This window comes from Microchirus variegatus (assembly GCF_963457635.1).
Source record: "Microchirus variegatus genome assembly, chromosome: 15".
NCBI lineage: Eukaryota > Metazoa > Chordata > Actinopteri > Pleuronectiformes > Soleidae > Microchirus > Microchirus variegatus.
The window spans coordinates 25,024,360-25,047,052 of NC_139816.1; the positions used below are offsets into that span (position 1 = coordinate 25,024,360).

A 22,693-nucleotide genomic window follows, 5' to 3' on the forward strand; every position below is an offset into this window, starting at 1 on the left:
CGATTAGTTTACTAGGGGAGGAAAGCATGAGAGAAGTTTGAATTGCGCTAACTTGTATGTGTAAAAATGTATACTTCATTAAGTGCCAATGTAAGTTTTAATATGTAAAGGAGCTAAAATACAAAAGCTAGTGAGCTGCATTGTGCTGTAAAACAGCCCTTCAAATTAAAATGCATCTATCGTCACGGCCAAGTGAGCACTATTTCAGACACCGTAAGCTCATAAAGAGTTCTAGAATGTTAACTATGGCTTTTTTCCTTGTTGAAAGAACAGCGTTCTTTGAGGAAACGACTGAATGTGGTGAATCCTTCACTAAATAATTGCAATGCAATAAATGCTACAGCCTTTACAGTCATTTCAACTTGCACGAGAACTGAGAAGCCATTTTTAAATGACAGCATCTGAGTGCAAATGCAGATGCAGACCCTTTACATTGGCAAACTATTTGATATTTATATATATGTACAAATAAAAAAGCATGTCGTTTTGACTGAGCTTTCTGCAGCAGGATTGTTCTCCGCTTTTCTTTGTTTTTTTGTTTACTTTTGTAAGACTAAACTCAGATTACAGCTACATGTAAATGGCCCCTCACCACCCCCCCCCCCCCCCATCTTTAAACATCGTGTGTCAGTAACTCAAAACAACATGAACACATGAACACATGAACACAGAACATGAAAATGTAACAGAACAGCATTGACATTTTTCAGAGTTAAATGAAAAGTATAAAGTGTCTCTATGCTCGATTTTCCATGTGCAGGTGTGTTGTGGCCCAGCATGGACTCAAACTTGTGTTTGCCCTCTCAGTCCTTCTGTCTGTCAGCAGCTTCAGTGCCAACGCTTCCCTTTATCCTCAGGTCCTCCAGACCATCGCTTAATCACAAGTGGTCCAGCCTTCTAACAACCCTGCCCTTCATAAAAAAACACAACCCAATTTGGATTCTTCCCCCAAGAATGCCCGCTGACTGGTATCCATGGTAACAGACCATGTGTGCAGTGTGGGGTGAAAGAGTTTTCTTTTTCTAAGAGTAGATGGTGATGACCTCACTACCACCTCCTCGCACTAAAAGGACCCGGTTCAGACCTTCGAGGAGAACCTCCAGGAACTCCATGTCTAAAGTGACAGCAGTTAAGGTGCATATAGCTATATGACAGTTTATGTAAACCAACATCATATTCACACCACTGAGACCTCATTCCACCATAGCTGTGTCTCAATTCTTCTACAGAAGCAGCCTATACAGAGCAGATGTCTTTTGTCAGCTGCACAGACCTCAGAGGATAAACTGCTGAAATGATTTTTCCATTTCATTACCGCTGTCACCTAGCAGCAGAGCTCCAGCTGAACACAATACAGATCATTAAAATTCAAATTATATTGTCAGAACTTTAACTGTTGGACCAAAACATCTTCTCCCTGTAGCTCTCTTGACCGATTCAATGCTGCGCTGCTATTGTCTCTGAAAGGAATACTTCACAGATTTGCATTTAGCTTTGTATTACCAGAATAGGGTTAGCATTTTTGAAAAATTGTGCTTCCCAACCTCATTTTCCCCTTAATTTAGAAATATCTTCATTCTTCATCCCACCAGTGGCACTTGGTGCTGTTAGCATAACTGTTAGCAAAGATGGTGGACACTGTTTACATTTTGGGAATGAGGTCCTGTCCCCCTACAGGTGGGTCTAAAAAGTGCGGAATTAGCTTTGCAGTTTCAAGGCTTGGACCAAGTGACCAAGTGTCACTGGTGGGCACACGACAAAAGAAATAATGAAGATATTTCTCAATTCAGGGGAAACTGAGATTGGGAAGCACAATTTTTCATAAATACTAGCCCTATTCTAGCAATACAAAGCTAAATGCAAATCTGTGAAGTATTCCTTTAAGAACAGAACACACACTTAAAGGTGCATTATGTAATAAATCTAAAGCAATTGGCCATAAAACCCTCCTAATATGTCACAGAGACTCAGGAATAATGTTCATATAACAAACTGAACTCACCAACAACAACAGTACAGACAAAATATTTGCATTAAAAAAAATATAAAAATATTTTGCAGACTGCAAATCATGTTTATGTTTTGAAATCATGTTTTGGCATGTGGCGCCACCTACCACTGTCTACCAATCATTGCAGTCAGAAGAGTCTCGGCTGCCGAGCAACCATGGGTTGCCAGTTAGGTCAAAAAAGGAAACCTAAAAGACCTCTGTATTTTGAATTTGAATGTAGTAACCGTAACATTTAGCTTCATATGACTAGAATAGGGGTAGTTTTATTACATTTTAATTCTTTTTTTTTGTTACGTGCCCACCAGTGACACTTGGTCACTTGGTCTGAGCCTTGGTCCGAGGCTTAAAACTGCAACGCTAATGTCCACCATCTTTGCTAACAGTTACGCTAACAGGACCAAGTGTCACTGGTGGGCACGTAACAAGAAAAAGAATGACGATATTTCTCTACTTAGGGGAAACTGAGGTTGGGAAGCACAGTATTCCTTTAAAACATGAATGGTGGGATAGGCGAAGCAATGAAATGAGACACGGCTCTTTCCGTCAATCACATGCTGTAAGAATGCATTCCATTGGACTAGAGTAAGGCAGTCAGTAAGGATACAGTTCTCATCTCCTCCTCTGTTCTTTGGTGGTCCAGGCATGTTGAGCAGAACCAGGTGAGCTCCTTGTGATTTGTTCACCACCACCTCATTCAGCTTGACTGCTGTATGCATCCGACGGACGTTAGACTGGTTCCTGATGTGAGAAGTTCACAGAAAAAAATAAATAAAAAATCAGCACTGAAGAAAACACAGTTTAATAATGATCTACACTAATGTTTAAATGTAGTCATTTATTTTATCATAGTCGTGATACTGGCTTGTATTGAGGCCTAATTTGGGTCAAATTAAGATATAATCTTGGTCCACAGTATTAATGGAAAACACAGTGAGAACACGCTTGTGTTTAAAAGAGTCTCTTGTTTCCATGGTTGTAAAATTAAAAAAATTATGTGACAATTGAATGTTATATACTTTATACTGTAATACTGTGCATACATCTAGAGAAAGCACCTTCACCAGTTTAACAAACAAAATACACAATTTAATTAAAGCATACTACTACTACTACTACTAATAATAATACATTTTATTTAAAAAGTGCCTTTCAGTACACTAAAGGACACTGTACAATAAAATCATAGGGCATTCAAACATAGGATAAAAAGATATATAAAACAATGTACAAAGGAAATGTATACACTTTATAGAGGGGCAGTGTGCATGTGGTTATTGAGTTTTGAGTTGTGATTTGAAAAACGTTGCGTTTGTAGGGATGGGTATCATTAGGATTTTATCGATCCCAATACTGATACTGCTTATCAATCTATTTTCAAAACTCAAACGAGAGTTTGTGAAAAATGATGCTAACAGTAGCCACACATTTAAAGGGGACATGTTGGTGTCCTAATGAGCATGTCTTTGGTCAAAATACCATCAGGACGAAGCACGCCGCAGCAGTTCAATCAGCCTGCCAAAACAGTCCTGTTCAGAACGCTCTGTTTAGTAGTATCTCTTTAGGTCCACCTTAAAAAAAGTAAAACTAAACTTAAACTGCGCTAACAGCAGTTAGCATTTGGAAAAGTGATCATTTGTAGGCTCTAGCAGGAACATTGCCGTCGGTTTTAGGATACTGTTGTCCTCGCCAGCACTCTTGTGTGTTTTACGGACAAAGCGGAGCTCTGCGAGACAACAATTCCAGGAATTTAGCGCATTGTGACGTCCCAATGAGTGTGGAAGTCCGGTACTTAGACTGAGGAGGACCACAAAAACATGAGTGAGTCATCTTTTTTCACACTTTGCTGACTGGTAGGGCCTCCAGAGTCCCAAATATAAGGATTTATATGATTAAAAAGTTGATTTTTGCATAATATGTCCCCTTTAACTATAAACTGTTGAATTCGTTTACTCACAACTACCTGATTACTTATGATAGAAGTACTAAAGTGACCCCGAGCTGTTGAGCACTTGTCCGCCATGACAAGCAAAGACTTTGTTCACAGCAACTTCCATATTCACTTAATGCTTCATTATTCATTTGGGGCATAGTTAGGAATCTAAGAAGTACCACTTAAGTACCAGTTCTTGATACCCATCTCTATATGTTATTTTCAAAAAACAAAAAAAAAAGGGATAGTAAAGGGACTGAGGCACATTGGAATTCAAATAAAGAGGCAACTTTTAAAGAAAAAGAGAACATGCAGCATTTTATTTGACATTATTTGTCTATTAGTTTAGTTTTTCAGTTGTACCATATGTTTTTTGTAATAGTTACTACACTCAAAGCATTTCCAATCTCTAAAGAAGTTGCCTCTTTATCATAAATGTTAGAGTGCGATGTTACAAGCACATGACACCAATTGCCAGGCGCTACATTAGATTAGGAGAAAAGAAGGCATTTACAAGGGTAGCACAAACATCACAGGAACACACAGATTTGCTCATGTCATGATTATTACATGCAAGTAAAATGGAAATTTTGCCACCAACATACGGAAAATGTAGAATCATTAAATTCATGCACAGACACAAGGACACACACACACAAGGACACACACACACGCACACGCACACGCACACGCACACGCACACGCACACGCACACGCACACACGTATGGCCTAGGGCAAAGAGAATGCGACTTACAGGCTCTCCCACTCTCTAGAAGGAGGAAAATGGGACAGAACAACAGAAACAGGCTTAGATGCTTCTACACCAGCTCTCTCCACCACATTGCATGCTTTTGAACCCAGGTCAATGAAAATGGACTTAGCCTGAGGACACGAGCTCTACCAGGTGAGCTATCCAATGGCCATTTAATATGAACATTCTCTGGTTTGCTCCTCTGTGACAGTAAATGTCACAGGTTGTGGACAAAACAAGACATTTGAGAACGTCATCCACATTTTTGATCATTTTCAGACATCAGAAAATCAATTAATTGAGAATATTATGTACAGGTAAGGCTTTCAGGTGCCTAGTTTTTCCTGTGGTGTTTTCCAAACTTTACCAGCCAATATAAAACTGAACTGGGACACACAAGAAGAAATCAACACACTGACACTATAGACAGTCTGGGATGGAGACAGTGCATGGCCACACCACATGTACACTAACCTAAGACTGAAATGACTGACAGTGCACACACACACACACATGCACCAACTGCAGCCTGAGCGCCGACAACATTCACCCTGTCGGGACTTGTTGCTACGACTACTTCACTACACACTGACACATGTTTTTTACAATTTGCAAGAAACTTTTCAAAATTCTTTCAAGGCACGTGCATCACATTACATATCAGCACCTTTACGGCGTTCTTAAGTAACATACAGTACATAGAAAGTGTGAATGTATGAGGTACTCGCACAGAGCACTGTTGACACAGACACTTCAACTTTTTACTGAAAACATGGATGTCAGCCACCTCATCTCACTGTTAAGACACCCTTTTCCCAAATGGAAACTGAAGTTTGCGTTGCTTTGTGCTCACAGATCACTTCCTGCACTGATGTCCACACAGAAAATCATAAATTTTACACCACAACACAGTTGTTGAACCACTGCTGCTTTCATCAGCAAGTTCAAATGTGATAAACCCTTCGTTTGGATTTAACTAAATGACTAAATTTAACAAATAAAGCAGCATTACAAATTTCCACACATTTTCTCCATAGACTTTGGTGCAGGAGAGTGAGCGGCGTGTGTGTGTCTGTGTCTCCAGCTGATTTGTGGTGCACGGGGTGCCCAGGGCATGCAAACAGCAGTCAACATTGACTGTTAGTTTATCATACAGCCACATCCTGCCCCGTCACTATCACTTCAAAGGAATGTATTAGCAGTAGCTTCACTTTCCCTCCTTTTTTGCCCATCATCAATAAATGCACAGATGTTGCTTAACGTGTCTCGTTTAGAGTGAACTTGAAAGTACTTACGGTTTCATGTTAAACAGGTCGCGCACAACTGTGTTGGTGTTGGACTCGCGGTTACGATTGCGCTCCATGAACAACTTTTCCTTCGTCCAAGTCATGTGAACGCGCTCTGGCCCAGCCTCGCCTTTGTCATTGATCGTGGCGTGAGATGCTGTGTTTCTGTCGTGAATGAGCTGAGCCTGGAAAGGAGAGGAGAGCGGTGAGAAGAAGAAAAGATCTCACCGGTGGATGAGAGTTTTAACCCACAGATGTTTTTTTTGAGAACAGAAGAGAAGGAAGAACGAGAGAGGACGTGACGTGAAAAGCGGTGGAACTGGTAACGGGGATTACAAATACTCAAAGACAACAGATATTGAAGAATGGAGACAATTAGGAAGAAAACTGCAGGAAGGTGAAGATAGAGGACACCATCATGCTTATAGAAACAATACAAACCTGTTCAACAACCACAACACAACATACAGACCATTGACGAACAAGTGAAGTAAAAACAAAGACAACAGGGCAGGTTGAAGGCCTCTACAAGGGTCGACACAATATAGCACTGATGAGAAAAGAGAGCTGTGGTATAGAGCATGATATCAACCAAGAGGTGTGTTATTTATACAATATTAATGCAAAATACATTCTCTTGATACAGCGTATTGCAATGACACAGATAAGCATCGTTAACATACATGGCACACTATGTGGTTCACTTCTGCTTTTGAATAGAATAGAATATAGTTTTATTATGAACCATAAAGCTAGGTGTGTTTAGTATTCCCAAGTTTATAAAACAGTAAATTACCTTTTTTAAATAAAGGCTGTGCTAGAATATACAGATATTATCTATATCATGACAGTCATGGTCTAAGATATGGTCCATTTCTGTCATGACTTTCCTTGGTTTTAAAGGCTGTTACATTGATAATCTCCATAATTATTATACTCAACAAATGAGTGAAATTCACCAAATATTACATGATTATAAATATTAAATATATAGATAAAAATGACAAATCGACATGATTATATTTAATTAATAACAACTCTTTAACTTTAAGCCCATTTTTTCGTGTTACAGTTTAAATTTGACCATAATTGTTTTAGCCAATCCTTTGTTTCTAAAAGGTAAATATCCTTCATTTACCATAAGAAATTCAAAGAATTAAACAAGGTAACTGTAGACTTTATTTAGTCATGAGAGTCTCCCTTGAAAAGAGCAAACATCTCAAAAGAAAACCTTTCATAAGCCCTGAGAAACAACCTGTATGCAGTTTTATATTTCCATATATCTCGTATATCTCGCCCAGTCTAATCTTTAAGCTTGACAGGAGTCTTAATTAGATTTATATTGTGATATATATCGACATTTAATGACATAAAAAGTATATTGTGATACGATATTTTCCCCATAATTAGCCAGGCCTATTTTCCAGACAACCTAATGATGATGAGGACAAAGGATTTCAAGAAATAAGATTTAAAAAAGTATTTCAGAGACTCAGAGAAGTACTAAGCAGTAAAGTCAGCAAGATGCCTTGACTGTACAACCTCTGGGTTGACCAAGATGTGAGTGGCAGGAGGGTGGGGGGTGTTATTGTGGAAAAAAGGGATGGTCACTAGAATTAAACTATTTTTTTTTTTTAAAGAGAGAGAAGACAGAATTGTCATCATGTCACAACTCAGACAAAGTCATTCAAATGAAACAAGCCCACTGAGGCTGTAACGTTAATAACACACCAGGAAAACCTAGTGCAAAGACGTATAAGATGGATAAAGTAGACATGACTCAGCTTTTCTTAACTTTACAACTGATTAGATCACATAATCCAATATTTCAAATTAGAGGTAAATTTAAGGATTACGTTTGTTTCATACATGTTTCAGTTTTCTGAGAGAATACTGTCTCCTCTTTCCATTTATTTTGGGAGGGGCGTGATGAAATTAATGGGAGTTTGAAGGGTCCGGTGCATCAGGCTGATATTCACAAAGCAGGTGTCAATGACTACACAGTAAAAAAAAAAGAAAAGAAAAAGCCCTAATGTTGGGTGCCAATCTGGACCTATGGGCAACTAAGTTGTCAGCCAGTGACTGCAGAAAAAGGACTAAAGGCCTTCACTGCTGCAACAGGACAACAGTGCTTCAAAGCTGAAGAAGCCTCCTAAAATAACAGGTGAACTCCTGAAGATGACTTTGACCTGGACGACTAAGAACCTTCACATTTTATTCAAATCTCTGAGGGATCTTGGTGAAAACCTTGAATAAAATCAGCTAAATGTTTTCTAACAGCTCTTATATCAGCAAAAAACAAAAAAAAACAAGACTGATTTATTTATTTTTGACAGCCCAAATTAGGTTACAGCAAGAACTCATCCTGTGGTACTGCTCCTTAAGACTCACTCCAGTTCCTTCCTATCAAGTGAGAATAATGTCAAACTGAGTTTTTTTGACTTCTGTTAACATTTCAGAGTGAGGCTACTTAAATTGTCCAATCATTTCTAAATGCCAAGCAACGATGGTAGCCAAAACAATGTAGCTTTGTGAAGATGGGCCACTGGGCACAGTGAGGGACAGTGGGATGACTGAAAACCGGCTACCTCATCCTCCTGACTGTCCTCCACCGTTGAGGACTGCTGGCTGAGGCTTGTGCTCTCGGCAGCACCTTGGTTCTTCCTCCGGATTGAACTACGCGATTCATCAGTGATACTCTGAATCTGAGCATAGCGGCATGGCGACCCAGAGAGAAGGTGGCAGGTGAACAGGGAAACGGACCAATTGTCACGAATTGCAGCAGTTGATCAAACTTGACAAAAATACTGTCATCATTTAACTATGCAGTCTGTTCTGTTATGTCATTATATATCTATATATATATATATATATATACACACATGTATATGTATATGTATATATATATATATATATATATATATATACATACACATGTATATGTATATATATATATAAATGCCTGACATTAAGTTATAGAGCAAGTGAGTCATCACTGCAGGTATACATTGAGTAAACGGACAAACATTCAGTTGATATTATTAGTATCTACACTACTGTTGAAAAGTTTGGGGTCACCCATACAGTTTTTTTTGTGTTTTCCGTTAAAAGTCACACTTTTAGAAATTAGACGTTAGAAATAACGATTTTGATTCAAAATAATGGTTTTGCCCTTTCGTCAAAGAAGCAGCAAAACTGTTTTCAGCTGTGCTAACATCATTGCACAAGGATTTTCAAATCATCCAATAGCCTTCTGACGCGATTAGCTAACACAATGTACCATTAGAACACTGGAGAGATGGGCCTCTATACACCACCTATGTACATATTCCATTAAAAACCAGACGTTTGCAGCTAGAATCACCACATTAACAATGTATAGAGTGTATTTATGATACATTTAATCTTATATTCATTGAAAAAAAAGAAGTGCTTTTCCTTAAAAAATAAGGAGATTTCGAAGTGACCCCAAACTTTTGAACGGTAGTGTACATGAATACAGCTCCAGCCAGCCAGAGTTGACAGGACTGCAGAGTGCAGATTCATAAACATTGCATTACCTCTCTTTCCCTCTCAGTCCTGGACAGATGCATCTGTTTCAGCATCTGAGTCCTCTGCTCCATCACCAGTGTCTTCTCATAGGTAAATGCTGAGATGTCATTATCTTGCTGCAAAGATTGGAACAGAAAGTAATCAACGTCAAATCAAAGGCAATGTCCAGGAAGTTACTTTACAAGCTTCATTTGTCGGGCTGTCAACGGTAACACGTTAATGGTGGCGATACAATTATTTAACGCAGTTCTGTGGTGTTCGCTGAGCGACATGAAAGCTGGGAATTATCCGCGCGAAAGAGTCACTTGCCTGCAGTCAGTCAGATGTGAGAGATTGTTGGGTGGAAGGTGAGCAACAGAACCATTGATAAAACAAACGTTTTATGCAATATGACAACTACCTGAGTGTCACGGCACAATTTGTTGACAATGACTTGAAGTTGCGATCCTTTGCCTTGACTGGAAAGTAAGTGACAAACTAACCACTCCAGGCACTGATAGTGCCCGTAATATGCTGGCAGCTGCCTGGCGACCTCCATTTGAACTCTCTCTCTCTCTTTATCATCACAAATGTAAATGTCTGACTTTCTAAGGACATTCTCAGGTGGAGTTTTTTGTTGTAACGTTAACACATGTTCTTTTTGCATGCGGGATGGCAATCATAGAGGTTAGGGTCTGAAACAATATCTTGATTCTCGTCTAACTATTTTGATAATCGATTTGAAGCTTTTTTTCATGATCAAAACAAGATTTCTGATTGTTTTAGCTTCTTAAATGTAAATATTTTCTAGTTTCTGTGATGTTTCTGCATCTTTAATGTGAATATTTTCTGGTTTCTTTGCTGCATTAAACATAGAAATCATTAACAACGGAATAATTTTGGTTTGTGGACAAAACAACGAGACGTTTGAGAACATCATCATTTCCAGTTTTGACAAACGCTGATCAACATTTTTCGGACATTTATGGACCAAAGAATTACTCGATTAATCGTGAACATAATCGACAAATTAATCTATTATGAAAATAATCCTTAGTTGCATTCATCCACCAAATCACATAGTGTAAAAAGACAGATATGATTAAAAGATGATGCACACTGTCTGGTTACTCTAATTATTATTCATTTAGTCATTAGAAGATAAGCTTTTAATCGTGATTCATTAATGAGTTCATTTATTTAATCTACTGACAGCCCTATTTATTTGTCGTTATCTCATTTATGTTGAGATAGCATCCACAAATAACAGGTTTGTTGACACTACCTACATCGTGTTTGAATTTGTTTTCCTCACCATCTCCACTACTTCCACCTCTGCATCCAATCGCAGCTGGTACATGAACATCTGTAAATCTTTCTTCATTTGTATACTGTTGTCATCCATCTGGGCCACAGTGAAGATGCGCATCTTACATTTCCTCCACACCTAGTGAAAGAGCACAGCAGTGACAGATAGAAGTGACTATATAAAGGAAAACCATTCTGAATAAAAGAAGAGCAATGAAAATGAGGGTTTCAACACACAAACCAACCTTGTGCTGTCGCAGCAGGAAAGGCAGCAGCATGAGTAGGCCTCCATCATGGACCACCCACCACACGTCGATGGTGCCTTCCCCCAGGCGGTCCTGGTTAGTGGGGAAACTGTCTACATTCTTAGCCACAAGTAAGGCCTGATGGGCAGCTGTGCTCTCCCGCACCGTCTCTGGATGGTTTCAGGGAGAGAAAAAAATGTGACACTGTGTGTCAATGCCTTTGTTTTTGTGCGACTTTGGTTAAATTACTTTATATTGTGGAATAGAATATGCATTTTCATTACGTCCAACTATTTTAAACTATTTAACTATTTTTAAATTATTATTCTCTTGTAGTGGCTGATAAATGTCCACAGTTGTGTCGTGTTTTCCATATTTGAACTAATACCTATAAAATTCTTCCATGATTGTGGGTCATTGGACTGCTTCCAGTTCCCAGGCCAGGCCATTAGGACTGTATTGTGCTTCATGCCTCCCAGTCCTGCAGATTGAATGAGGTGCGACATGCCGTCTCTGAGGTTTGAAGACACCACGACATGACAGAAACCCTTGGTCCGCTCTGCTGACATGGCAGACTTGATGTTCTGGGAACCCCATGAGGAGAGAACAAAAGACAACAGAAGGGGGATCGAAAACTCAGCGATTCACCAATTTATTCAACAATACCAAACAGATGGATCAACTTTACTGCTTCCTCAGTGCTCTCATCATTAATTCATACTAATGGGTCTGAAAATGCTTGCCTATTACTGCAGCAGCCTGTATAATCTGCACCCCAGCCTCTGAATTCAAACATGACATGCTTTCTCAGAAAATATAATCCACTGATTAAAAATTAATTTCAGGACACAGACAATCAAGATGCTGAAAGGATGACTTGCTCAATGTGGCCAGTAGGTGGCGACATTTAGCTACAATGTAAATGAATTAAAATGACCCTTGATGGAAACAATACACAGATAATTTTGCCATTTTTAAAAGAAAAAGGGTGAAACACATGAGCATTATGAACCAATGACTATATATTTGTGTTGTATTTGTTTTGTTATACCTGCTCAGCCATCTTGGCCTCTGCGTCTTTAGTGAGATACGTTCCCTCTAAAACATTCCCCACTATTGTCAGGCCTTTTCCTGCCTTCAGCTGAGTGGTGAGAGAGAGCAGACGAGGGTGTTTCACTCCTGCATCTGAGTCCACGTTCAAGAGCACCAACAACTGAGGCCTGCATATGTCAAGAGAAAAGAACACACTTCAATCTCACAAGGCTTGTTTAGTTTATCTTTAACAACCTTACAAAGAAAACTTCAGGAAAACCTGGAGTAGTAAAGAGTAGAGTTGTCATTACAGAATTACTGGAACCCAGAAACATGTATACAGACTTCTGTAAACATCACATACCAAACGTAACAGAGTTTGATAGTTTTTAGACAGACTATCTGCATGATGGGCCTTGGCTTGGAGTGAAGGCTGAGCAAAAATATTTTTAATCAGATTAGTTAGAGGACCGACAGATTATTCTAATTCACTCTCTGAGTCTAGTCGTGTCTCTCTTTGTCACACAGTGACAGGTGGCACTGTTTCTAAACTGTAACCAAAGCCATATAAAACACATACATGCAGTATATATATATATATATGTATACACACAATACCGTACCTCCAGTTCTTTGTGTGTGGTGGAGCCTCCTCAAGACGAATAAGGGCGTAGCGTGCTGCGTTTAGAGACAGACCGTGGATCCCATCACCCCATTCCTTCTCTGCCCTAAAGCAAACAATGAATTGAAAAATATATAATTTGCCATTTACCATTCTAAAGTTCTGAGTTGAAATTTGAAGTGTTGGTATGGTAATGAAAGAATTATCTGATTAAATGCAACCACCTTTACATATTTTACAATGTGCATAAAACAAGTTATTCACCTTGCCAATTCTCTGTGTACTACAAAAACACCAGGCCTAGTGTGTAATATTCAGGAAGGTTTAATGACAGAAATGGAATATACTACCTATAAGTGTGTTTGTATAAGTGTATAATCACTTTAAAAGTAGAAAAAAATTTGCTTTAGAACAAGATTTTTTTATATGAAAAGGGCCTTGCTCCACATACATTGCCCCAATGCATTTAAACCAAAAAAGAAGAAGGGGGAAACATCACGGAATGTGTTGAGAGTTGAGAGCAAATTCATTCATTTCTGGTATGTGAAGGCAACCATAGTTCCCTGACACTCTTATATGAACAAGCATGCAGCAAGAAGACCTGGGTTCCAGCCCTGGTTGAACAAGGGCATGGAGTTTAACTTGTTAAATTGACCGTAGGTCTGAATCTGAGAGTTGAATGGTTGTTTGTCTCTATATGTGTCCCTGCGATGGACTGGCGAACTGTCCAGGGTGTACCCCGCCCTATCACCCTATGTCAGCTCACATTGGCACAGCACCAGTAGAAAATGGATGGATGGATGAACAAGCATACGATTAAATTGCAGATTATTACACAATGGACCTTTAAAACAAAGAAATGAATATGTATTAAGTTATTCTTACCCTCTGTATTCAATATATTTGTAGATGCATCCAGCGATTGCCATGGCAACAATGGCATAATACCAGGAGGAGATGAACATTATGGCAAGGCACAAGCTCATTCCCAGGAATGACAGAGCCCTGCCAGAGAAAAACAAAACTCAGTGTTTTAAAATTCATATAGGCGAAGAACGGGAGAAAAATTACACACATATTGAAATCCATAGTTTTAAGTAAAGCTAGTCCTGAGTTTTTTGGTGACACCGACAGAGTTTGTATGCAGATGGAGGATTCTTAGTTTGATTATTTGATTGCATCCAAAAATCTTATGTAGCATCGTCGTCTGCATTGTTAAAACGTAACGTTTGACTTTTAAGAAACACTTTTTCGTCACTGGACATAAAGACAGAGATCATAGCACAGTGAAATTGCCACCCACCAGTGGTAGTATTTGAAGCGTGGCCTCCAATTTGGTGTTCGCAGCAGGGTCTGAACAGCGCAGGCCAGGTTGACAAACAGGTAGCACATGAGGAAAAACCTGTGCAAGGACGAAAATAAGTCAAGTTTAGGAGAAGTAAAAAATCGCAGGGAATCATATACTTTATCTGGTGATGTGTTTTTTAATTAAAAGAAAGCCTGCAGTGAAATTTTGCAGACAGGTACTGACATGGAGAGGATAGGAGCCACAGCATCCAGTGAAGCGATGAGGATACCAATCTCACAGATCCCAGCAGTGAGGAGCAGAGCCCAGGTAGGCTCTCCATTAGCTTTCCCATGACCAAACACCTATAAAGACACATGCACACAATCAAGTTGGAAAATGGAGAATGAGCATTTGAGGATGACGACTGCTTTTACAGTATACTTTGTGTTGTTGTGTGTCTGACCTGTAAGAAAGGTACAATGCCATCCCGTGCAATGGCCTGCAGCAGCCGAGGGGCACCGGTCAAACTCTGCAGTCCTGCACCACAGCAGGAGAAGAATGAGCCGATTACAATGACCCAGGGTGAGGGCCATGATAACGTGCCAATGACAAGGTTTCCTTTCACCGAGTCACCAAATCTGCAATACAAAAACAGTTGGATATGTTCATACACATATCTGTTTTATTTCGAGTTCAGTGTGTCCTGTTGCCATAAATGCCTGCCAAACCATGTGCATTCATACACAGCTAAAATGGCCTCTACCAAACGCTTAACAGAAATAGGATTGTTGTGATTACCCATAAAAAAAACTGCAGCCAGCATGTGTCTGTCTATTCCCGCTTAGAGTCTGTCCAAGATCAGTTTGGAACACCAATAAAATGGTTCCAACAAGATGCGAGTACACGGTGGAACCTTTTAAATGCTGTAAAGTCTTTTTGCGCAAAAGCACAACTTACAGCGCAGACTATGACCTCCCCGTATCATTCACTCAGATCCCTGCACTTTGTCGGAACCGTACTCAATATAATTACAATGCCTTGACTTTAGTGAGGTAAGTGCACACAGTCCCAGCCATAACAACAAAACTAGATTCAAAAACAAGAGAATTGGAATAATAATTCTAATAGTTTCCTGATTTTCAGTTTTGGCCAACCCTTTTCATTTCGGTGCATCCCTAGTTGTGTGTAACTCTTACTTGTCTCGAAGCAGAACTCCTTCAATGCAGGCACCAAACAGAACCACACAGGTGACATCTGGGATGCATTGTTCAGGAGAATAAATACTAAATACTTGGTGAAAATCTGTCCGATTACAAGTTATTGTTAAATATATCGGTAAAAGAAGCACACACTGTCTTTCCCCGCTCTACTGTAGCCACTCCCCCTCTCACTCACACAGCACCGTGGGCTACCTGAGAGGATGAGCGGGCTAATAGTTAACAACGAGCACACAAGCAACAACACACCAAACCAACAATTACTAAAAACACACACAAAAACACATTTTGCACAGGCACTGCACTAGTAATATTGAATTTCAAGTAAAAAGTGACAGCCCTAAATTTATGCTACATAATATACTGTATATAATTATAAGGATACAGATGATGGAGGTGGTAGCAATTGCCAGGATGGTCCCAATAGGGATGGACTTCTGGGCGTCCCTCAAATCACCTGACCGGTTTGAACCAGCCATGATACCTAGAAAGTGAGGTTACAACAGAAAATCTAGTTTCTACATTCAGAAATCCACATTCATTTGTGGGTGTGGATCTTTTTGTCACATTCTCACCAGTGACTGAGGGGAAGTAGATGCCGACCAGCAGCGTGAAGAAGGTGGTAATATCGTTGACTACATATGGCATGTAGATGTCTTGGGCAGAGTCACTTCCCTCAATAGATTCCAGCTTCTTGTTTTCTACCAACATAGCCAGAGGACCATACTCTGACCACATGTTCTCTACAAGACAGAAAGAAACAATAGTTCAACTTCAAAGTTCCACAAAGCAGTGCTGTCCAGCACTGACACAATATACAGCAATACAGAGGGTAAATGTAAAACCCTGACTAATTATTTAAAGGGAAAAATACAATGTGTTTGAAGTATTGTTAGAAGCTGTTTGAGAGAAAAGATAAATTCAACAAAAATAGATCATATAATGCATTAGAAACAAAACATGTTGCATTTCAGGCAAAAACGCTAGTCAACAGTCTCTGTGTGTTAAAATTCTATTACTTTGGACAGGCCAATCAAAGCTTAATCCCTAATCTGAACCACAATTAAAATCTTAGCTTCAGATTTGGCCTCATTAGGACCAGGTTTTGGTCCCCATGAGTAATACAGGCCCTGGCAATGTCCACATGCACACTCACAGAGGTTGAGTCAAAGTTACAGAGGTAAACGGTGTCATCATGACCCTTGTAACAAAACCTGTGATGACTATATTACATTACATTACATGTCAATTATCAGGCGCTTTTATCTAAAGCGACTTACTATTGAATACAACCAGTCAGGGGTGGAGTGACCATGATGTCCCCTGCACATGGGAGTAACCTTTTAATGTACCAATGACTGGTCACATTATGTGATCACCTTTTTGTTATCAAATAAATTGAAAATATGGTTAAGGAGCAGTTATCTAAGGGAAACTGGATTGAAGAAAAAGCTAAACTGACACTTATTATTCCAGTTGCTTCACTACAAATATGTCAGGAATGCATCTCCTCTGACAATTTGGAATAAACCTAGTTTGGTCATGGCCCACAGTTACGAAACGGGAGGAATGTTCTGAGCTTGCACTCCTTAATGAAACCATTCAGTCCTCGGTTGTGTAAGTTGTCTAAGAGTTTACTATTAACAAATATTACCCAAGCCTGTTCTGTTATCCCCTGTTGGAATATCAAAGTTCATTTTGGCAGGTCTTGTACATTCAAGCAAATGTGTAATGAACTGGGACAACTTTAAAATATTGAGGATATTTGTATGTTACAGCGATGGAGTACAGGTTGAGTGGGTCATAGGTGTTTATTTTGCGTAGAGGAAACATCGTGTTCTGACCTGAAATGACCCCACTTTTCAGCCCGGGGATGCCCTGCACCTCAGTGACATTGTTTTTGCTGAAGTAGTCATTGCAGGTGGCGTTGAGCTCAGGTCCCTCACAAAACAGCGTCCACAGCTTGGTCGTGACTGTCAGGTTGTCAATATCCTCTGTCTTAAGACACTTGTCGAAGTTTTGGTTCTGCAGGGTGCGATTTCCCAACATACAAACACTGTGTGGAGGAAGAAAAGATAATCAATATCTTTAAATGACAGTGTATGCATTAATTAGAATATTGCAATTAAAACATTAAATTACATTAATATGCTTTCGTCATAAGCCATTATAGCCCAATATGGTTCAATACAACATGGTAGAAAATAGACTGTAGACAGGACTTACGGAAAGTCTGGTGGCTCAAAGATGGTCTTAATGACTCCAGCGTATATGGCGAGGATTGAAAGAATAACACAGGCCAGAAAAACTAAGGCTAATTTGTTGACATATTTTACTCCAACGAAGACGACCACAGACATCAGTGCGAGGCAGCATGTGCCATAAACACGCATGTTATTCAGCAGGGCATCCCCCATATCCTCCCTTTTCTCTGCCACAAAGATGGCTGCTTTAGGCACGATGTAGGTCTTCAATGCCAGATGAGACACAAATAAAAGAAAAAATACAGATGTTACTCTCAATAAGAAGGTTAGTTTAGAGGGCAGAGAGAAGAAAGAAGGGAAGACAAGTTTGATGGATTGAAACCCTGAAGAGAAAACCCACACATTCAAGTTTCACTCACCAGAAAAATCTCTATAGTACCCAGGATGTACATGGAACCGGCAAATGTTGTCCCCAGGTAGAAACAGAGACCTACGGCGCCTCCGAACTCTGGGCCGAGAGATCTGGAAATCATATAGTAGGAGCCACCAGCTGTTGAGGGGGAAAACAAAACAACACACCAGCAGGTGTCATTTCATGAGAAAGAGAGGTGTGGATTTCTATCCAAACCTGACCTGAGCCCGACCCAAACTGACACGTATTTTGTATTCTGTATCTGAACCCAACCGTGATGTGGTACTAGAATATGGGTAGATTTTTTTTTTAATTGTGCTTCCCAATCTCAGTTTCCCCTGAGTTGAGAAATATCGTCATTCTTATTTTTTTATGTGCCCACCAGTGACACTTGGTGCTGTTAGCATAACTGTTAGCAAAGATGGCGGACACGGTTTACATTCTGGGAATGAGGTCCCGTCGCCCTACTGGTGGGTCTAAAAAGTGCAGAATTAGCATTGTAATTTCAAGTCTCGGACCAAGTGTCACTGGTGGGCACACAACAAAAAAAAATAATTCATTCATTTCTTGACTCAGGGGAAACTGATGAGGTTGGCAAGCACCAGGGATTAAAATTAACACTGTCCCGTCGTCCCGGGGACGTCATTAATGGTCATCGGGACGATCAAAATTGTCTCTCGGGACGACCACAGGACAAAAGAGAATTTTGACTGACTAAATTTTTCTGTTTAAGTTTTCAACACTTTCTGTGAACCAGAACGGGTTCACGGTCGGTGGGAAATGTGAAAAGGTAAATGGCTGCGCGCTCATGTTTGTGTTGTTCAGTGAGACGCAGAAACTGCTCCTCTCTCACTGTGCGCCGCTCGAGCTGCGGCGCACATGCAGTTCTTTGCGCGCCCGCACTGCATGTAAACAATTCATTAATGTTGACATGTTTGTTTCAATCACTGAATGAAGCCCCACCAGGCTTAGCGTTGCTTGTTTATTTATTTAAAATATATATTTTTTTATACACCACGGCTTTTTCTATACCGGGGAACAAGAGCGCATGTTCCCCCATGTAATCAGCGCACACTTGTCCAGGTGCCGATTGAAACCCAAGTCACACTATCAAGTGCGTCATTATTACAGTTACATCGTTCTTGTCAATAAAGATGTTATATTTAGGGATGCACCGATAATTCGGCGGTCGAAACAGAGCGAGTTCACTGTGGAACAATACCTGTTAAACGCTGGAAAGTCGCTGCGCAAAAGCGAAACTTGGCTGCATTTAATTTTTTTTTTTACAAAAACGCCATGGGCCGCCGGTGGACCCAAGAGGTACCACCGGGCTTAGCAGGTTTTCTGGGGGAAACCCTGTAAATCAGTATGCGCAGGGAGAGAGAGAGAGAGAGAGAGAGCGAGTGAGTGAGAGAGATCAGCGCTCTTGGTCATTAGTTCATTTACTTATTTTTGTGTAGGTAATATGTTGTGAAATATGTTTAAACTTCAATAAACTACATCTACAAGTAGTTATGTCTGGTTGTATTAGTTCGTCCTGTTATTGACGTCATGCTGTCATCACCTGACAGTCTGGCTGATTTAAAGCACCCAGATGCAGCGGATGCAGAGCACACCAGATGCGCGCGTCATTGATATCATGCGCAAATACAGATATTCGAATATTTGTGTTTTTTCAAAAGTCATTTTTGAGTAATTTTGACAGCCCTAAACAGCCTCATGCAAATCTCAATGCATGGCCCTTCTCATGACGACTACAACCCACTAAATGCAGTCACTAAATGGTGGAGTAGTGGCATTAGGTCCGGTAGGCCACAGTTCTGTGACTGAGTGTGTTGGTTGTCATCTACAACACGACAAATCTAGTCTGGAAATAAATATGGTATTTATTATCAACATAATGTATTGTGTTTTTATTATATTATCAGTAAGTAACAACTCAAAATGTAAGAAAAGATTTTCGGGACGATTCAGGACGATTCGGGACGGTTCAAAATGTTTTTCGGGACGTTTCCGGGACGGTGGTGAAAAAAGTTAGTTTTAATCCCTGGCAAGCACATTTTTTTTTTTTTTTTTTAAATACTACCCAATTCTAGTAAAACAGAGCTAAATGCAAATTGGTTTTGATTGATTGATTACTTTTCTGTTTATAATGCATCCCTTTTAAAAAGTACCAAAGTATCATACCTGGCACAACACCATTGGTAGCGATTGCACTCATGGATATGGCTGTCAGCATGGTCTGTAGAGAGAGCAAAGTGAAAAACATGAACCTATGTGATCCATACATTTGGCAACAATGGGTTTTGTAATGTCAATATATACATGTATGTATTATGGATACAAACTTGTCCATAACATCATTCCTTCTAGCTGAGGATATACAGTTAGGCCCATAAATATTTGGACATCGACACAGTTTTCTTTATTTTGGCTCTGTACACCACTACAATGGATTTGAAATGAAACGAACAAGATGTGCTTTAACTGCACACTTTCAGCTTTAATTTGAGGGCATTTACATCCAAATCAAGTGAACGGTGTAGGAATTACAACACTTTCTATATGAGCCTCCCACTTTTTAGGGGACCAAAAGTAATTGGACAATTGACTGAAAAGCTATTTCATGGACAATTGTGGGCTATTCACTCATTATTTCATCTTCAATGACACAGGTAAAAGTTCTGGAGTTGATTCCAGGAGTGACATTTGCATTTTGAATCTGTTGCTGTTAACTTTCTATATGAGATCCAAGGAGCTGTCACTGTCAGTGAAGCAAGCCATCATTAGGGCTGAAAAATCAAAACAAACCCATCAGAGAAATAGCAAAAACATTAGGTGTGGCCAAATCAACTGTTTGGAACATTCTTAAAAAGAAAGAATGCACCAGTGAGCTCAGCAACACCAAAGGACCTGGAAGACAACAGAAAACCACTGTGGTGGACGACAGAAGAATTATTTCCCTGGTGAAGAAAAAGCCCTTCACAACAGTTGTCCAGATCAAAAACACTCTCCAGGAGGCAGGTGTAAGTGTTTCAAAGTCAACAATCAAAAGAAGACTTCACCAGAGTGAATACAGAGGGTTCACCACAAGATGCAAACCATTGGTGAGCTTCAAAAACAGGAAGACGAGATTAGAATTTGCCAAACAACACCTAAAAAAGCTGTTACAATTCTGGAAGAACATCCTCTGGTCAGATGAGACCAAGATCAACTTGTACCACAGTGATGGGAAGAGAATTCTGAAATGTTTCCAGCAATATTATCTGCTCATATTCAGCCAAATGCTTCAGAACTCATTGGACGGAGCTTCACAGTGCAGATGGACAATGACCCAAAGCAAACTGCAAAAGCCACCAAAGAGTTTTTTAAGGCAAATATGGAATGTTATCAGTCAATCACCTGACCTGAATCTGATTGAGCATGCATTTCACTTGTTGAAGACCAAACTGAAGGGAAAATGCCTCAAGAACAAGCAGAAACTGAAGACCGTGTCAGTAAAGGCCTCACAGAGCATCACCAGGGATGAAACCCAGTGTCTGGTGATGTCTATGTCTTCCAGACTTCAGGCTGGAATTGACTGCAAAGGATTTGTAACCAAGTATTAAACAATGAAAGTTTGATTTATGATTGTTTAGTTTGTCCAATTACTTTTGGTCCCCTAAAAAGTGGGAGGCTCATATAGAAAGTGTTGTAATTCCTACACCATTCACTTGATTTGGAAATATTGTAAATACCCTCAAATTAAAGCTGAAAGTGTGCAGTTAAAGCACATCTTGTTCGTTTCATTTCAAATCCATTGTAGTGGTGTATAGAGCCAAAATAAAGAGAACTGTGTCGATGTCCAAATATTTATGGGCCTAACTGTATTTTGCATCATACATTTACAGTACATAACAGTGCTTCCAGATGGAAGGAAGGACAGAGGAGGGAGACAGACTAACAGTCACAACATAAGAAATACAAAGTGACAAAGGCCCAGGCGTGAGGACAGAGGGAAGAGGAGGAAGTGGAAAAGTGAAACAAGGACAAGGACACAGTGAAGCTAAACCGTGTGCTCTTTGCCGAGCGTTCGGTTTAAAGTGGCAGACAAGCTGGAGTAAAGCCAATTACTTGACAGTTTTACCTCCGACTTCCACTGAAAACCTAAGTACAAAGCTTGTACTTGACCACAGATGATTCAAAGACTTAAAGGTACGAAATAATGTAGGGGTGGGCAATATGAGCCTAAAATGTTATGCCATCATAATATCAAGACAATTGTCTTTGTGATGATTTTTCACAGAATATCAAAATAAAAGTGTTTCTTTTGATATGTAACGATACAGGGTTCAGAGTCCAAATGTATTTATAATGCAAAATTGGTCTATTATTTAAAAAAAACAAAAAAAAAACAGATATAACTTGATATTGAGTGGCAGGTCACATGAAATAATTTCATGTGGCCTGCCACTTAATATCCACTTAATATCAATTATTGAGTGGAGGGCTGCAAGTTTAAGAGCATAAAGTCTCACAAAAGCCTGCACCAATATAACAGTAATTTTAAACATGTTATTCAAATGAAAATGAATGACAAAAAATCCCCATTCCTTTTAATATTGGAATTGGATCTGTCTCAATATTTTTTCACAAAGCAAGAAACACTTCTTAAGAAGCAAACAAAACTTTATGAATTGAGCAAACAAAAATTAACCACAAAATCAAAAATACATAAATTGCAAATACAATATCGATTTAATCATTGAAAATGATTGTATTTTCATTTGTTTGAAAATACACTTTTGGTTTGTAAGTCGGAAATTCGCTTGCTCCGACTCAACGGCGAACATGTTCTTTGCACTCTGACTTTTTT

At 39.5% G+C, this 22,693-nt stretch overlaps 1 protein-coding gene across 4 annotated transcripts in view; it reads right to left on the reverse strand.

The window, feature by feature from the left end:
• Positions 1-698: 698 nt before the first annotated feature.
• Positions 699-22,693, reverse strand: part of slc12a7b (solute carrier family 12 member 7b) — a gene marked incomplete at its 5' end in the record, with an annotated part of 69,746 nt that continues 47,751 nt past the window's right edge. For 3 of the 4 annotated variants that reach the window (XM_083901657.1, XM_083901660.1, XM_083901659.1), the window contains 21 exons: positions 699-1,114; positions 2,616-2,749; positions 5,989-6,164; positions 8,568-8,684; positions 9,540-9,647; positions 10,826-10,957; positions 11,064-11,233; positions 11,452-11,647; positions 12,115-12,283; positions 12,719-12,823; positions 13,603-13,722; positions 14,021-14,119; positions 14,249-14,367; positions 14,469-14,643; positions 15,202-15,259; positions 15,608-15,706; positions 15,798-15,965; positions 17,067-17,278; positions 17,449-17,690; positions 17,846-17,976; positions 20,026-20,080. In XM_083901657.1, coding sequence (XP_083757783.1) covers positions 1,023-1,114; positions 2,616-2,749; positions 5,989-6,164; positions 8,568-8,684; positions 9,540-9,647; positions 10,826-10,957; positions 11,064-11,233; positions 11,452-11,647; positions 12,115-12,283; positions 12,719-12,823; positions 13,603-13,722; positions 14,021-14,119; positions 14,249-14,367; positions 14,469-14,643; positions 15,202-15,259; positions 15,608-15,706; positions 15,798-15,965; positions 17,067-17,278; positions 17,449-17,690; positions 17,846-17,976; positions 20,026-20,080 — 2,877 coding nt within the window. In that variant the 3' untranslated portion in view covers positions 699-1,022. The remainder of the gene's footprint in view (positions 1,115-2,615; positions 2,750-5,988; positions 6,165-8,567; positions 8,685-9,539; positions 9,648-10,825; positions 10,958-11,063; positions 11,234-11,451; positions 11,648-12,114; positions 12,284-12,718; positions 12,824-13,602; positions 13,723-14,020; positions 14,120-14,248; positions 14,368-14,468; positions 14,644-15,201; positions 15,260-15,607; positions 15,707-15,797; positions 15,966-17,066; positions 17,279-17,448; positions 17,691-17,845; positions 17,977-20,025; positions 20,081-22,693) is intronic. The other variant, XM_083901658.1, reaches the window with a different exon arrangement.